The 15,978-nt window shown below is 41.8% G+C and overlaps 2 protein-coding genes across 15 annotated transcripts in view; one reads left to right on the top strand and one right to left on the bottom strand.

Moving 5' to 3' along the window:
- LOC133549012 (involucrin-like) overlaps window positions 1–15,978 on the bottom strand; it is a 124,578-nt gene that overhangs the window by 31,131 nt on the left and 77,469 nt on the right. The window lies entirely within an intron of this gene.
- The window catches only part of LOC133549001 (zinc finger protein 892-like), a 70,919-nt gene that overhangs the window by 14,621 nt on the left and 40,320 nt on the right, over window positions 1–15,978 (top strand). For 2 of the 14 annotated variants that reach the window (XM_061894026.1, XM_061894025.1), the window contains exons 5-6: window positions 8,117–8,458; window positions 13,399–13,529. The exons of 6 other annotated variants lie outside the window; for them this stretch is intronic. In XM_061894026.1, coding sequence (XP_061750010.1) covers window positions 8,117–8,458; window positions 13,399–13,529 — 473 coding nt within the window. 6 more of the 14 variants (XM_061894038.1, XM_061894030.1, XM_061894037.1 and 3 more) reach the window with 6 other exon arrangements.

Below are 15,978 nucleotides of genomic sequence, written 5' to 3'. Positions count from 1 at the left end.
TCGGCACTTCATCCATGGCCACCGGACCACAAGGGAGAGGGTGGCAGAAAAGAAAAGAAACGGCAGATCAACTGGTCTAAAAAAGGGAGTCTATTTAAAGGCTAGAGTATACAAATGAGTTTTAAGATGGGACTTAAATGCTTCTTCTGAGGTAGCATCTCGAACTGTTACCGGGAGGGCATTCCAGAGTACTGGAGCCCCAATAGAAAACGCTATATAGGCTGCAGACTTTTTTTGGGCTCCAGGAATTACTAATAAGCCGGAGTTCTTTAAAGGCAGATTTCTTGCCGGGACATATGGTACAATACAATCAGCAAGATAGGATGGAGCTAGACCGTGTAGTATTTTATACCTGAGTAGTAAAACCTTAAAGTCACATCTTAAGTGCACAGGAAGCCAGTGCAGGTGAGCCAGTGTGTGTGTGTGTGTGTGTGTGTGTGTATATATATATATATATATATATATATATATATATACATACATACATACCGGTAGCTGTGATGTACATTAATTACAAGACAGTAATTATGGTAGAGGTATCAGTACAAGTACAACTAAGTGTATTTATTAAACAGTTATTAAGCAGTGGCACAAACAGTCATGTCATTTCCAAAACAAAGTGCAAGATTGTCAGAGACATTTTAAAACAAGCTATTAGTGCACTTTTGTGCATGATGTCACTAAGATGACATATCAAAACAACACTAAATTAAAGTGCACTTTTGGTACAGAACGCCACTACAATAGTTAAAAACATATAAAGTGCACTTTTGTGCATGATGTCACACAACATATTCCAATAAGTGTCAAAAGACTTGCTACTTTCCCCAAAACCCAAAGATGAAAAAGTTACTCAGGAGCGCTCCATATCTTCCATTGTGCACGCGTGTGTCTGTCAGTACAACAGCCAATCAAATTTCTTCCACGTTATTTTCGTCCCACAGAATCCATCCAATCAAATTGCAGGAAAACCAACGAAGAAGAGCTCTCAACCAAGGCGCCAGTGAGGCAAAATGATAGCAAAAGTAATTTCGTTCTGGTATTAAAACTACGACTTGTTCAACAAAAAACAAATTCCAGTATGCAAATCATGCGGTTCGAAGATTACTACGGAGATGCGACAACTTCCAACTTTTTTCGACATTTGAAGTTGCACAAAGAAGGGTAAGTTTTGAATGTAAGCTAACGTTTATTGGCTAAGTAACGCAACTTTTATTTGATGTTTAGTTAAATCAGTGAGGCTGTAAACTTACTTATAACCATAGACATCTTATAACTAGACGCAGCATGGAGCGCGACTGCGTACTGGCGCTGACGAGACGCGGGGCCGCCATCTTGGAGTGGTGATCGGCTCCACTCAGTGCAATTCATTTGGCAGGAGCAATGAACTGTCAGCGCATTTAATGCATCTTACCTCACTGAATACCACTCATTTTCACCCCCTTTTTTTAGCTATGATAAAGGACACGTGTTTTATTATTCATAGTGTGCTTAACAGTAATATAATATTCTTATATGCTATGAGGGAGCAGACGTCCCAGATCAAAATTGGGAATATAATCCCAGAGAAGGGGGGGAAAAAACGGTCAGCTATTTTTAAATTGAAGAAACAATATGTGTAGGAGCTATTTAAGGCATCCTTATTTTTGTGTTGGCATTACTTTTGTCACTAGGTGGCGAGCTTTTTGCTTGAGCAGTGCAGGGAGGAAGGCATATATATAGATGCACAGGTGAGCCAAACGAGGAAGGACTCAGGTGTGGGAGCACAAACCGTTGACAACAACAACAGGCAGGAAAGACAGGAGAACATATGGCACCATGTCACTACAATAATCCATGGTATGTTTCATTCACCCTGCAAGTTTATTAATAAATATGCATTAACTGGATTTCTGACTGCACCTCACTTCAATGCAATGTTTGCTGCTGCGTAGGAGCACTCCCTCAAACCTGTTGAGTAGTGACAATAAATTTGAACATTTGAAGGTGAAGATTGCCACTACAGATATGGTTAGGTCATATATACATGTGTAAATCCTACATAAACAATACATTAGATATGAATGGATTAACATGGACCCTGACTTAAGTTCACAAACTTATTGGGGTGTTACCATTTAGTGGTCAATTGTACGGAATATGTACTGTATTGTGCAATCTACTAATAAAAGTTTCAATCAATCAATCAATCAATCAATGCAACGTGGTGTTGGTGAAAGGAACGAGACACGATGATTCAGGTTTGGAGGACGTGCAGGAAGTCCAAAGCATCAACGTCTTCATCATGCAGGAAATGGGGGCGGTATCCAGGCAAGGTGGGCGGGACCTCTGAATCCATCCATCCCTTTTCTACCGCTTATTCCCTTTTGGGGTGGCGGGGGGGGGGCTGGCGCCTATCTCAGCTACAATCGGGCGGAAGGTGGTGTACACCCTGGACAAGTCACCACCTCATCACAGGGCCAACCAGGGGCGGTTCTAGGCATGCTTATATGAGGGGGCAGTCAGAAATGTGAAGGGGGCATCATGTGTACACATCATGCTCCAGCACTTTTTTTTTCTGTGTTTCTAGTAACGATGCTTTCTTCATTGAAATGGGTCTTTAGCTATGTGTCCGACCCCAACCTGGAGTAGTGGATTGCACTTTGTCAGGCCTCTACCTTCAGACCTGTCCAACTTGGGTGTCCCACCTGAAGACTAAGCTCCTGCTGGTATAGTTCTTATGGTCACTGAGGACCGCAAACCCCCTGACCACAATAAGGTGGCAATCCCTCAGGGGGGGGGGGACTGAAAAATAAAAATAAATGAATAAAATAAAATAAAACATCCTTCATCCAGATTTTATCACCCAACAACATAACATTTATCCTAACTGGATGGCCTAACTCTCAAATAAATTCTGACCCAAAGTAGGACTTCACACACTACAGTCAATATTTACAAAACTGAAAGGTAGTCTGATGAATAATGATTAAAAAAGAATCTCAAACTAATTTATAAAACAGAACGTGGGCACAAAATTCATTCACTCCAATGTATGTGTGTTGCCCACTTGCTTGTAAATTGATGAAAACGGCTGTGTTTTTGTTTTTAGGTGTCTTGGTCATATCAAATGAAACTTATAATTTGTTTATTGCAAAATGTAGATTGAAACATTAAAGGTTGACTATGTAGAATTACAAGAAAAACAACAGAAAAAGAATTCCAGCAGTCGATTGCCAGACCGTTGCTAAGTAAAACGGGCCGTTGCTAGGGACTCCGCTCTGAACAGAGGACAGCAGAGGACTGCTAAGCAGGATATATACCTTATGTTTCATTTTTACCCTCATTAACAGTATCATAAATGACTTGTAGCTTGTTACAGGGACAGTGGAGGCTCTCTGCCTTCCAAACCACTGCTGCTCAGAGCCTCCGCTGTCACTGCTCTCGTCAAGTTGTAAAAAAAAAAAAAAAAAAAAAAGGAACTCCGTAGCACCGAAAGTCTGCGACGACAAACGTGTTTATGACAGATAAGACTACACAAATACACCCATCCTAACAAGTATATGATAAATGTAGACAACTTTTCCTTTTCTTTTACTTTCATACTGCAACAGTGATTGGATGTTTACTGAGGGCTGAGGGGTGTGTGCGGGTGTGTGTCTGCTGCGCAGCCTGTGGAATGTTGAATACACGCACAGCGGAGGGAGGGATGAGAGGGAAGCCGACACTACTATATCGTGTGTGTCCCTTTTTCGGCGGATTTTTCCGCTAGTGCAGATAATTTTGTCAACTTGTAATGTAGTAATTTTGTGAGTTTATTAAAATTTACTTTGTCAAATTGTGTGTGAATGTGAGTGTGAATGTTTTCTGTCTATCTGTGTTGGCCCTGCGATGAGGTGGCGACTTGTCCAGGGTGTACCCCGCCTTCCGCCCGATTGTAGCTGAGATAGGCGCCAGCGCCCCCCGCGACCCCGAAAGGGAATAAGCGGTAGAAAATGGATAGATGGAAATTTTGATTTGAGGGGGCAAGACATTTATTTAAGGGGGCTACGCCCCCTCTTGCCCCTGCGTAGAGCCGGCCATGGGGCCAACACAGATAGACAGACGCACTAACCCCTCTGCCACCGCGAAGCCTCTGAATCAAGTCAACCAAATATCTAACTCAGGGGTCGGGAACCTTTTTGGCTGAGAGAGCCAAAAAGCCAAATATTTTTAAATGTATTTCTGTAAGAGCCATATAATATTTTTTTTAACCCTGAACACAACTAAACGCGTGCATTTTTAAGTAAGACCAACATTTCTAGAGTATAATAGGTCTCTTATTCTTTGTTATAAAAAAAATTGTTATTCTGAAGCTAACTGTGGAGGGAGCGTGGCCCGCCGGCCTGCAGCAAACTGGGGTGTTGCCAGGACCGGCCTCGAAATCAGCAAGAGCTGCGTAGATGGCCCACCTGAGCCCTGTTATCTAATCACCTGTCGCTCTGTTATAAGCAGCAGCCAGGAGGAGAGACGGGGTTGGGGCTGGAGCCAGAGCGCGAGCGAGAACGAAAGAGAAAAATACAATTGCTGGAAAGCAACTGGGAGACTTATTGAAAAATAAAACAATATTGTAACCCTGAAACGGGCTCTCATGTCGGTGCTTGCTGGTCTGAAGAACCCCCAGGAGGACAAGCCCCACACTAACCAATAATAAATAAATAACTTCTTAACGCAACTTCTTGAACAGGTGCGGTAGTAAACGGATGGATGGACTAAAAATGCATGAAAATGTTTTATGTTTTGAACATTATTTTTTAACACTTATTACAAGTTGAAGTATTTATTACTTATCATGTTAAGCAATGTCAGCTGAGATTTATCCGAGAGTCAGATGCAGTCATCAAAAGAGCCACATCTGGCTCAAGAGCCATAGGTTCCCTACCCCTGGTCTAACTTAACGACAAGTAGATATTTCCACGTTTTTGTTTTTTTTTGTTTTTTTTTTTAAATTACAGCTTATTTTGCAAAAGTAACTGTTCAAACAATGGCGCCACCATGTGGCGGAGTTCATGTATTTCAGCTATGGGAGGCGCTCTGGGACGGATAAAAGTGACGGCGAGTCAGCCATAACACCAGCGTTATTATATAATTAAATGTGTGTCGGTAACCAGGTGAATTAAAAACTGTTTTTCCGACCAAAAATAAAAATGTGTAGCGATGTCCCCCTCCCAGATATGTCGTACTGTCGCTTTAAGAACAGCGCCATCGCGCAGTGCTGGAGGGCGAGTTTTGGCGTTCTCGCGAGATTTGACAACAAGCGCGCGAATAAAACAGGACGAAGGTAGGTTAAAAAAAATGGCGTTTGATAAAGACGACGTTATTGTAGTCTTTAAAGTCCTGCCTTCTTAATCTGTTGGAGTGTGTACACTTATGTCGTTTAATGGAGTAAACATCGTTCATGATAGTTTGTGTTTGGATACGTTAGTCTTCTCGTGCTAGCTTAGCGCTACTTAGCTTAGCTTGCTAGCTGCTAACAAAGAGACTCGTGGGTTACTCCATCCATCCATTTTTTCTACCGCTTGTCCCTTTTGGGGGTTATTATAAAGATTGAATGTGAGTGTAAAGTGTCGTGATTGTGTGAACATGTGCGAAGGAATGATGGCAGAGTACGAGGAGGAACTTTCTTCAACCAAACAACATCAACTACTGGACGCTGTTCTCAAGAAACATCAACTTGTCTTACTCAGTACAGGTTTGTTTACTTCTTACTCTCACCTGTTTGCTCACTTCATGTTTATTTATTTACACAATTCTTGAATAATTATGTATTTAGAAGGATGAATTGTTTATTGTCTTGTGAGGATGATGCACTGCCTTGTTTTTATATTGTTCATGAAAACAGGACAATTTCAGAATAGGAGACAAATCATTGTTTATTTAAAGCAGGGGTCGGCAACCCATCCATCCATTTTCTACCGCTTATTCCCTTTGGGGTCGCAAAGGGGGGGTTGGAGCCTATCCCAGCTACAATCGGGCGGAAGGCGGAGTACACCCTGGACAAGTGGCCACCTCATCAAAGGGCCAACACAGATAGACAGACAACACTCACATTCACACACTAGGGACCATTTTAGTGTTGCCAATCAATTTATCCCCGGGTGCATGTGTTTGGAAGTGGGAGGAAGCCGGAGGGAACCCACGCAGTCACGAGGAGAACATGCAAACTGGGTCGGCAACCCAAAATGTTGAAAGAGTTTTGATTGATTGAAACTTTTATTAGTAGATTGCACAGTACAGTACATATTCCGTACAATTGACCACTAAATGGTAACACCCCAATAAGTTTTTCAACTTGTTAAAGTTGGGGTCCACGTTAATCAGTTCATGGTACAAATATATACTATCAGCATAAAACAGTCATCACACAAGTTAATCATCAGAGTATATGCATTGTATTTACAATCTGGAGCATGGGCGTCAAACTCTGGCTCGCAGGCCAAATTTGGCCCTTGAGGCAATATCAAATTAACATTAGAGCTGGCCCGCCTGTACTATACACCGCATTCACCGCTAACACTCATACTTGCCAACCCTCCCAATTTTCCTGGGAGACTCCCGAAGTTCAGTGCCCCTCCCGAAAATCTGGACAACCATTCTCCCGATTTCCACCCAGACAGCAATATCGGGGGGCGTCACGTCCGCTTTCCCTCCATACAAACAGCGTGCCGACCCAGTCACATAATGTAAGCGGCTCGTATGCACGCGTAAATGAATGCAATGTATACTTCGTCAACAGCCATACAGGTCACACTGAGGGTGGCTGTATAAACAACTTTAACACTGTTACAAATATGCGCCACACTGTGAACCCACATCAAACAAGTATGACAAACACACTTCGGGAGAACATCCGCACCGTAACACAACATAAACACGACAGAACAAATACCCAGAACCCCTTGCAGCACGGACTCTTCCGGAACGCTACAATATACACCAAACCCCGCCGCCCACAACCCATTATTTTTTTTCAAATTTATTAGCCTGTGGAAAAAGTTAAAGTTGGTATTTACCTCAGAAGGCTGTAAATATAAAGGAGGTATTAAACTGTTTATTTACATTTTATTTAATATACCATTGATGTTTTTTCGTTTGTTTTTTGAAAGTTGATTTTGCACTATTAAGTTATAGAAGCTCCATATTCAGTGTTAAAGCAAATCAGTGTAGCAAACTGAGCAATAATTAAGGTTTTATTCATGCACTCTCTTGCTACTTCAAGGCTTGAATGTTTGATTCGTTCATTATTTTATTTTCAAATGTATTATTAGCCTGTGGAAAAAGTTCATTTTGATATTTACCTGAGAAGGCTGCAAATAGAAAAGAGGCATTTGTTTTTTATTTACATTTTATTTGATATAGAAAAGAAAGTACTTCACTGATCCCTGGGGGAAATTCAGCACCACAGTTTGCTCACTGTGCTGAATATGCCATTGATATTTTATTATTGTTATTATTTGAAAGTGGATTTTGCATGTCACTATAAAGTTATATAAGCCTTGCTTGTTCAATATTCAATGCAAAACTTGTTTGGGTCCCTATTAAAAGGTTAATTTCTTCAACTTTGGCCTGCAGCTTTGTTCAGTTTTACATTTTGGCCCATGTGTGGGTGGGTGGTTGTGGTACACAGAACATCAATTTCCACACTTCTATTAGCCCTGGGTCCAGTGGACCCGGGCATCTTATATATAATAGAAATGTTTAGGGGGGGTTTATGGTGTGTGTGTTCATTAAATATGTATACTGATATGTTCTTCACAGAAAATGGGCCAAAGTCAGTGAGTCTCAGTTTGAAAAATTCATTAATTGTATCATTTTTCTTTTTATAAAAAATGAAAACGGCGCCCATGGACCCAAACACCACACAAGGATGTGGTGTTCACACAAGGGTTATCACTGTCTAACACTAGTGTAGGGCTGGTCCGTATGGATCAAAACTCATATCCCGATATAGCTTGCTCCATAAACTAACCGGCAAATGGAAATATCCATTTAACAATATCAAATCCATTGATTCATCCAGCAGGCCAGAGTTTGACACCCATAATGTACAATATGATATGTAAGAGTTAAAATGTTTGTTTTGTTTTGTGTCCTGTAGACATCCATCAGCTGATTGGACATCAAGAAGGATGTCTCCCTCCTCCGCAGGGGGGCGGCTTCACTGTGGAGCGTGGCTATCCACAGCCACCCCGTGTAAAAGAAGAGGAGGATCCACAGCCCCTTGATATTAAAGAGGAAAAGGAGGATGCACAGCATCCCCAAGGTATGGAAGAAGAGGAGCATCTGCAGTCCTCCAACATTCAAGAAGAAGGGGAGAGAGAGTGTCTTCCTGGGCAGGAGGAGGCTGATCCCACCAAGTTTCCATTGACCGTTGTCTCTGTGAAGACTGAAGACCATGAAGAGAAACCACCCGAGTCCTCACAGCTTCATCACAGTCCAAGTAAGCAGAACATCCAGATATCATCGAATCCAATGTTTGTAACTCATGTTCATCCAGGGTCCACCATTCTCTCTCAAGGTGGAGATATACTTGCTTTTTTACACAAGCATTATAAAAATGCTTCATTAATCAACAATAATGAAATTGCTGGGTTGCAACAATGTGACCTAGAGGCCGTGTCAAATGAAGGTTAACATTCAATATGGCATGTTGGCGTAGTTTAAAGGTGTAGTGGTGAATATACAAGCCAGACATCATGTAAAAATAACATTGTTTATTTGGATGTTGTTACTTTTCTATCAATACTTCTTTAAAAAACCTCCACATGGAATGGATTTGTGCGTTGTTGTAGCGTGTGTTCCAAATGAAGATACAGATTGTCTGTGGTTTGAATAATGCAGTCTACCAGAGATTTATGCGTAAGAACAGCACATGTAGGGCTCTCGAGTATATCGATATGTCGCGGGGTTGTCTCTGTGCGATATAGAAAGTGACTACTATGACACAAAATGACACTACAGGCTCTTCTCACTCTTTGTTGTCTCGCCTTCTTACAGAGACGTAAAACGAGTGCTCCTTCTTACATACGTCACATACTGTCCCGTCATATGCCCTTGCTGAGCAGACAGGTAGCAGCATGGGTAACGTTAGCTGCGGTGCGAGTTGTAATACGAGAGAAAGAAGGTGCCAATCTGGTAACAAATGGAGGAAGAATTAATTCCCAAAGAAAACAGCACGGGGTCCATCGTCTGGCGGTGGTTTGGCTTCAAGCGGGAAGATGTCGAACAGACACCCGTAATATGTCAATGTGGAGAGGCGGAGCCGACAGCGGGCCAGGGCAAATGGTGGTCCTGCCCAAGATGGCGGCCAGGAGGGGGATTATGCAGCAGAGCGGAGAGGCGTGGCACGGCTGGAGTGACACTACAGCCATCAGAGTCAGGTGCGTACACAACACACCAGTGCTCAATTCCTACATCTTCTGCTGCAGCATAAAAGGGGAGAGGGAGGAACAATTGTGGCAGGAGTAGGAGAAGGAATAACGGACAACCACGAGAGCGACGAGATCGACCCAGAGCAAGATGAGCCCCCGCAGCAGCCGCAACCACCAGACACTGAAAGGTGCGCCGCGACGAGCAGGAAGAGCCGGCGCACTAGAAACGGGCGCAACCGACTGGCACGACAAAACGTTTAGTGAAACAATAAACCTGAGTCAAACCTGTTATGATGCGTCCTGTACCGAGTGTCACTGCAACCCATACGAGGACGGCTGGAGACCCGTCACAGTGGCGCCTACATTGGAAAGACCATCGGAAGCGGAGGGCGATGACGTCATCTGGGCTCTCGTCGTCAGTTACACCAAACTGCTGGTAGAAAAGCGTCAGGAAACCCAGAGGCTACAAGCGCTGGTGGACCAGATGGGGGGAGGCGACGAGTGCCTCCCCGAAGAAGAAGCCAAGGAAGACACCGTCCACTGGGAACGCGAAACTGAACAGGAGGCAGTGGCATCGGTAGACCAACAGGGCGAGCTGTTGGCCAAAAAGAAGGACGAGTGCCCCCCCCCCGAAGAAGAAGCGGAGGAAGACACCGGGGAAGCCGGCGCCGACACCGTCCACTGGGAAGGCGAAACTGAACAGGAGGCAGTGGCAATGGCCGACCACCAGGGCGAGCTGTCGGCCAGGAAGAGGAAGGAAGAGTGCGACCGGCTAGTGAGTGAGAACAGCGATGCAGAGGAGGCGCCCTCTGCTGAAGAAACAGATGCACAGCCAGTGGAGAATGTAGCCGAAAAGGTAGAAGATGATTTTGATGAAGAACTTTACGTCGAACAAATATACGTAGAGGGTGTTTATTTTGAGGATGAAATTTACGTTGACGATGAAGATTATGACGATGAGGAAGATCGTGATGAGGATAAAATTTATGGTAAAGAAGAAAAAAAACTTGAAGAAATTCAGGAAAATGAAGATGAAGTTAAAGATGAAAAAGTTAAAAAATATCAAGAAATTGAGAAAGAAAAGAAAATACTTGAAGAAATGCCGAAGCAACCATTTCCACATTAACACCGTATGAAAAAAGGTGTTTACAACAGAAGATAACGTTCGTAGGAACCTAGCACAAAGTGAAGGACATACACTATTTGATTTCCTAATATGCAGCTCATTTTTGTTTGACGGTTATTGAAATATTTTGTGTGACATCATGCACAAAAGTGCACTTTATGTTTTTAACTATTGCAGTGGTGTTCTGTACCAAAAGTGCACTTTAATTTAGTGTTTTTTTGATATGTCATCTTAGTGACATCATGCACAAAAGTGCACTCATAGCTTGTTTTAAAATGTCTCTGACAATCTTGCACTTTTTGTTCTGGAAATGACATGAATGTTTGTGCCACTGCTTAATAACTGTTTAATAAATACACTTTTAGTTGTGATTTCCCTCTCTGCATGAAAGTTTCAAAGTAGCATATATTAATGCAGTATGAAGAAGAATGTTTGAATGTAGACACATAGAATCATCATACTGCTGGGATTTTATGTAGCATATATACTCTAGCCTTTAAGTAGACCCCCTTTTTAGACCAGTTGACCTGCTTTCTTTTTTGCTCTGATCCCCTCTCTCTTGTGGAGGTGGGGTACAGGTCCGGTGACCATGGATGAAGTGCTGGCTGTCCAGAGTCGGGACCCAGAGGTGGACCGCTTGCCTGTGCATCGGTTGGGGACATCTCTGCTGACCAGTCTCTCTGGACTCTCACTATTATGTTAGATCCACTATGGACTGGACTCTCACTATTATGTTGGATCCACTATGGACTGGACTTTCACTATTATGTTGGATCCACTATGGACTGGATTTTCACAATATTATGTTAGATCCACTATGGACTGGACTCTCACTATTATGTTGGATCCACTATGGACTGGATTCTCACTATTATGTTAGATCCACTATGGACTGGACTCTCACTATTATGTTAGATCCACTATGGACTGGATTCTCACTATTATGTTAGATCCACTATGGACTGGACTCTCACTATTATGACAGATCCACTATGGACTGGACTCTCACTATTATGTTGGATCCACTAAGGACTGGACTCTCATTATTATGTTAGATCCACTATGGACTGGACTCTCACTGTTATGTTAGATCCACTATGGACTGGACTCTCACTATTATGTTAGATCCACTATGGACTGGACTCTCACTATTATGTTAGATCCACTATGGAATGGACTCTCACTATTATGTTGGATCAACTATGGACTGGACTCTCACTATTATGACTGATCCACTATGGACTGGACTCTCACTATTATGACAGATCCACTATGGACTGGACTCTCACTATTATGTTGGATCCACTATGGACTGGACTCTCACTATTATGTTGGATCCACTATGGACTGGACTCTCAATATTATGTTGGATCCAAGATAGACTGGACTTTCACTATTATGTTAGATCCACTATGGACTGGGTTTTCACAATATCATGTTAGATCCACTATGAAATGGACTCTCACTATTATGAAAGATCCACTATGGACTGGACTCTCACTATTATGTTAGATCCACTATGGACTGGACTCTCACTATTATGTTAGATCCACTATGGACTGGACTCTCACTATTATGTTAGATCCACTATGGACTGGACTCTCACTATTATGTTAGATCCACTATGGACTGGACTCTCACTATTATGTTAGATCCACTATGGACTGGACTCTCACTATTATGTTGGATCCACTATGGACTGGCCTCTCACTATTATGTTAGATCCACTATGGACTGGACTCTCACTATTATGAAAGATCCACTATGGACTGGACTCTCACTATTATGTTAGATCCACTATGGACTGGACTCTCACTATTATGTTAGATCCACTATGGACTGGACTCTCACTATTATGTTAGATCCACTATGGACTGGACTCTCACTATTATGTTAGATCCACTATGGACTGGACTCTCACTATTATGTTGGATCCACTATGGACTGGCCTCTCACTATTATGTTAGATCCACTATGGACTGGACTCTCACTATTATGTTAGATCCACTATGGACTGGACTCTCACTATTATGTTAGATCCACTATGGACTGGACTCTCACTATTATGTTGGATCCACTATGGACTGGACTCTCACTATTATGTTAGATCCACTATGAACTGGACTCTCACTATTATGACAGATCCAGTATTGACTGGACTCTCAGTATCATGTTAGACCCGCTCGACATCCATTGCTTGAGGTCCTCTCCAAGGTTCTCATAGTCATCATTGTCACTGGCATCCCACTGGGTGTGAATTCTCCTTGCCCTTATGTGGGTTCTTCCGAGGATGTCGTAGTGGTTTGTACAATCCTTTGAGACATTTGTGATTTAGGGCTATATAAATAAACATTGATTGATTGATTGATATTATGTTATATCCACTATGGACTGGACTCTCACTATTATGTTAGATCCACTAAGGACTGGACTCTCACACTATTATGTTAGATCCACTATGGACTGGACTCTCACTATTACGTTCGATCCACTATGGACTGGAGTCTCACAATATTATGTTAGACCCACTCGACGTCCATTGCCTCCATTGCAACCCACTGGGTTGTGAGTTTTTCCTTGCCCTTATGTGGTATCTGAACCGAGGATGTCGTGGCTTGTGCAGCCCTTTGAGACACTTGTGATTTAGGGCTATATAAATAAACATTGATTGATTGATTGAACTTGCTTTCTCTTTCTCCTACTTGATTTCTCCCACGATTTGCACAGGATTTGGTCAATTTTATTTCAATTTTTTTGTCCTTCAGGTGTGCGATCAGCTCTCTTGTTAGTATGTCAGGTTTAACTGCAGTTTGTTTTTGTTTATCAGAACATTTTCTGGTGCAACTTTTCTAAAGCATGTGTTTGTTCTTTTGTGCTCTGCAGATGTCTGTGAAGAAGGTCTTCTCCCTGAGCAGCAGGAGTGGACCTCCAGGATGAAGCAGGAGGAGCCACGGCCCCCACACATCAAAGAGGAAGAGGTGGAGCCTCAAGACCCACACATCAAAGAGGAAGAGGTGGAGCCTCAAGACCCACACATTAAAGCAGAAGAGGAGGAACACAGCATCAGTCGAGAGGAAAACCACATTGAAGAACTGGAGAAAGTTGGTGTCCCCAAGAAGCCATTGACTGGTGTCACTGTGAAGAGTGAAGAGGAGTCCAAAGGTGATATCAAGACACGTCACACACACTTTCAATGCTCTCACTGTGACAAAACTTTTAATCGCCAACATAACATGAAAAGACACATGAAAACACACAGTGGGGAAAAAGATGTTCCCTGTTCAATCTGTAGTAAACTTTTTACTCAGAGAGATTTGAAAACACACATGAGAACACACATTTCCTGTTCAATCTGCGGTATACGTTTCACATGTAATGCTCTTCTAAAAAGACACACGAAAATACACAGTGGGGAAAAAGATGTTCCCTGTTCAATCTGTAGTAAAGTTCTTCAACAGAGAGATTTGAAAACACACATGAGAACACACAGCGGAGAAACCCCTTTCATCTGTTCGATCTGTGGTAAAAGTTTTACACGAAATAGGAATCTGAAAAAACACCTGAAAATACACACTGGGGGAAAGGACTTTTCCTGTTCAATCTGTGGTAAAGGTTTCACACTAAATGGTAATTTAACAAAACACATGAAAATACACAGTGGGGAAAAAGACTTTTCCTGTTCAATCTGCGGTAAAGGTTTCATCCAAAAACATTATTTGAAAACACACATGAAAATACACAATGGGGAAAAGGATTTTCCCTGTTCAATCTGTGGTAAAGGTTTTACAGCAAATTGTGATTTGATAAGACACATAAGAAGGCACACTGGAGAAAAACCGTTTTCCTGTTCACACTGCACAAAAAGCTTTTCGAAACGGTCAACGCTTGTAGAGCACATAAGAAGACACACGGGAGAAAGACCATTCAGTTGTTCAGTCTGCAATAAAAGATTTTCTCTTAAGAGAAATTTGAAAAGACACATGACAATTTTTACTGATGAAAATCATTTAGCCTGTTTAAAATGCAACAGGAGCTTTTCGGATCAAGCCAACCTTGCACTGCACATGAGAAAACACAATGGAGAAAAAACATTCACGTGCTCTGATTGTGACAAAACGTTTCAACGCGCTTGTCATCTGAAAAAGCACTCAAGAATACACACAGGCGAAAAACGCTTTTTCTGTTCAATTTGTCATAAAGGTTTTCGGGATAATACAGACTTTCAAATACACATGAGCACACACACTGGAGAAAAACCTTTCGAGTGCTCCGTTTGCGGAAAAAGATTCTGTCAGAAGGGACAATTGAAAATACACACAAGAATGCACACTGGTGAAAAACCTTTTACGTGTTCAAGGTGCAACAAAAGATTCTCTATTCGATCGAATTTTCGAGTGCACATGAGAACACACACTGGAGATAAACCATTCATGTGCTCAATTTGCGACAAAAGATACCTGCGAAAGGCGGACTTGGTTTTACACACAAGGACGCATACTGGTGAAAAACCCTTTATCTGCTCAGTGTGTGGTAGAGGTTTTGCACATCGTCCCCATTTGAAAAACCACATGATAATACACTCTGGAAAAAAACCATATTCCTGTGCAAGGTGCAACAAAGGTTTTACTGAACGAAAATCACTTGTGAGACACCTGAGAACACACACAGGAGAGAAAGTACCGGAGTAAGAAACAATTTGAAATAACGCTGACGTTCTAACAACATCACCACTTGTAACGTGTGTGACACAATCATGTCATAATGCTTCCACCATTTTTAGATTACGTTTTCCTTGTTTTGTAATTTACTTCCAGTCAAGTACATGTATTATTATAAGCTCTCCCTACTCCTTTTTTGGACATATTGTCATGTGAAATAGTGAATATGTGATGTATACACTGTAGATACAGTATAAGCATGTTCAAAATAAAATAATGCCGATATCAAACAGCTGCAGTATTCAGAGGATTCATTTCAAATCTAAAAATGTTTTTGATTGAAGCTTTTATTGGTAGGTCGTGAGGGAAGAGATGGATGAAATGGGGGGAAAAAAGAGTGAAGAAGTGAAAATAATACAAACCCCGTTTCCATATGAGTTGGGAAATTGTGTTAGATGTAAATATAAACAGAATACAATGATTTGCAAATCCTTTTCAACCCATATTCAGTTGAATATGCTACAAAGACAACATATTTGATGTTCAAACTCATAAACAATTTTTTTTTATGCAAATAATCATTAACTTTAGAATTTGATGCCAGCAACACGTGACAAAGAAGTTGGGAAAGGTGGCAATAAATACTGATAAAGTTGAGGAATGCTCATCAAACACTTATTTGGAACATCCCACAGGTGCGCAGGCTAATCGGGAACAGGTGGGTGTAGGGCTGGGCGATAATGGCTTTTCTTAATATCGCGATATTTTTATGCCATATCACGATATACGATATATATCTCGATAT

Source organism: Nerophis ophidion, linkage group LG03 (assembly GCF_033978795.1).
Source record: "Nerophis ophidion isolate RoL-2023_Sa linkage group LG03, RoL_Noph_v1.0, whole genome shotgun sequence".
NCBI lineage: Eukaryota > Metazoa > Chordata > Actinopteri > Syngnathiformes > Syngnathidae > Nerophis > Nerophis ophidion.
The sequence above is the reverse complement of the archived record's forward strand: the minus strand, read 5'-3'. Positions and strand labels throughout refer to the sequence as shown.